This window comes from Corvus kubaryi, unplaced genomic scaffold (assembly GCF_017639235.1).
Source record: "Corvus kubaryi isolate FWS band 111438036 unplaced genomic scaffold, C.kubaryi_AGA036_p1.0 36627, whole genome shotgun sequence".
Classification (NCBI taxonomy): domain Eukaryota; kingdom Metazoa; phylum Chordata; class Aves; order Passeriformes; family Corvidae; genus Corvus; species Corvus kubaryi.
In genome coordinates this window covers 14,165-16,394 of record NW_024580908.1, presented here as the reverse complement: position 1 = coordinate 16,394, position 2,230 = coordinate 14,165, and the positions used below count along the sequence as shown (strand labels likewise).

General features: G+C 51.8%; 1 protein-coding gene across 4 annotated transcripts in view; it reads right to left on the bottom strand.

Moving 5' to 3' along the window:
- Nucleotides 1-575: 575 nt before the first annotated feature.
- Nucleotides 576-2,230, bottom strand: part of JMJD4 (jumonji domain containing 4) — an 8,054-nt gene continuing 6,399 nt past the window's right edge. For 2 of the 4 annotated variants that reach the window (XM_042019994.1, XM_042019995.1), the window contains exon 3: nucleotides 576-1,689. In XM_042019994.1, the coding sequence (XP_041875928.1) occupies nucleotides 962-1,689 (728 nt within the window). In that variant the 3' untranslated portion in view covers nucleotides 576-961. The remainder of the gene's footprint in view (nucleotides 1,690-2,230) is intronic. The other 2 variants (XM_042019996.1, XM_042019997.1) reach the window with 2 other exon arrangements.

Below are 2,230 nucleotides of genomic sequence, written 5' to 3'. Positions count from 1 at the left end.
GATTTTTCCTGTAGCATTTTGGGGATTTTTCCTGGGATTTTTTGGGGGTTTTTCCTGGGATTTTTTGGAGGATTTTTCCGGGGATTTTTTGGAGGATTTTTCCGGGGATTTTTGGGGGGATTTTCCCTGTGACTTTTGGTGGATTTTTCCTGAGAATTTTTGGGGATTTTTCCTGAGATTTTTTCCTGTAACTTTGGCAGGATTTTTCCAGGGATTTTTTGGGGATTCTTCCTGTAGCATTTTGGGGATTTTTCCTGGGATTTTTTGGGGGATTTTTCCTGGGATTTTTCCTTGGTTTTTGGGGATTTTTCCTGTGACTTTTTAGGGATTTTTCCTGGGATGTTTTGGGGATTTTTTCTGAGACTTTTTGGGGAATTTTTTGGGGATTTTTTTCTGTAACTTTTGGGGATTTTTCCAGGGATTTTTTCCTGGGATTTTTCTGGGGATTTTTTGGGGATTTTTCCGGGGATTTTTCCGGGGATTTTTTGGGGGATTTTTCCTGTGACTTTTTAGGGATTTTTCCTGGGACTTTTTGGGGAATTTTTGGGGGATTTTTTCTGTAACTTTTGGGGAATTTTCCCAGGATTTTTGGGGGATTTTTTCCTGGGATTTTTTGGGGGGATTTTTCCAGTAACTTTCAGCGATTTCTCCTGTAACCTCCCCGGTTATCCTGATGGATTTCCTGGGATATTCCACTGGGAAAGGAACCTTAGGGATGAGAGCCTTACCAGGAGCCCTTGGGTCCCATGTAGACGAACCTATAATCATCCACAGCCACCGCATCCCAATACTCGTTGAGCCAATCCGAGGAAAAATACACGGGAGTGCTGTAAACATCCAGCTCTGGGAAAGCTCTGGAAAACACAAACGCTTGGAAAAGCGGCAGGGAGATCCTTTAGGATGGAATTCCAACGGTTTGGGGGGGAAGGGAGTTGAAGGAGCAGCTGACCCCAACTTTCCGCTATCCCAAGGTGGGACTGGGGGATGGAATTCCCGGAGAAATTCCTTCCCAAGGTGTTTGTCCGGCCACAGCTGGGGGAAGGGAAGTTGAAGGACTGGGAATGTTCCCAGAAAAGCCAATGGATCCGGAAGGATCCCAAATCCAGTTAAAACGTCCCCCAGGTGTGGCTGCAGGAGGTGTTCCAGGCCCAGGTTCCATAGGGATACCATGGAATGCCAAGGAATGCCTTGGGTGGGAAGGGACCTTAAGGATCATCCCACTGCAGCCATTCCATGGGCTGGGACACTTCCCACTATCCCAGGCTGCTCCAAGCTGGCCTTGGCCACTTCCAGGGATTCCAGCTTCTCTGGCAATTCCATCCCAGCCTCTCCCAGCCAGGAATTCCCTCCCCAGACCCCATCTGGCAATGGGAAGCCATTCCCTGTTTCCCGTCCCTCCGTGCCTTGGGAATTCTCTTCCCATGTTTCCCGCAGCTCCTTCAAGGCCCACTTGGATCCGTGCGGAGCTTGCGTTTCCCAGGCTCAACATTCCCGATCCCCGAGTGCTGGGAATGAGCTCTGACCTGCTCAGGTGCCAGTCCTTGAGGTAGAGGCAGCCCCGGGAGGAGCGATAGCCGCTGCCGATGTATTCCCGCCAATATTCCACGAATTCCTTGAAGGGCAGCTGCTCCTTGGGGTTGGAATTGTATTCCTTGAGGTCACAGTTGGCAACGGGGACCACGGCTTCTCCTGGAAGAGAAAGGCCTCGGGAATTCTCCGGGGCAGTGAGGAGAGCTCCTCCAACGCCCCTCGCTCAAGCTCATCCCGATGGAATTCCGGCCCTTCGGATATCCCGAGGCAGCAATGGGCAGCCCAAGCTCATCCCGATGGAATTCTGTCCTTTGGATATCCCGAGGCAGCAATGGGCAGCCCAAGCTCATCCCGATGGAATTCCGGATATCCCGAGGCAGCAATGGGCAGCCCAAGCTCATCCCGATGGAATTCTGGATATCCCGAGGCAGCAATGGGCAGCCCAAGCTCATCCCGATGGAATTCCGGCCCTTTGGATATCCCGAGGCAGCAATGGGCAGCCCAAGCTCATCCCGCTGGAATTCCGGATATCCCGAGGCAGCAATGGGCAGCCCAAGCTCATCCCGATGGAATTCTGGATATCCCGAGGCAGCAATGGGCAGCCCAAGCTCATCCCGATGGAATTCTGGATATCCCGAGGCAGCAATGGGCAGCCCAAGCTCATCCCGATGGAATTCCGGCCCTTTGGATATCCCGAGGC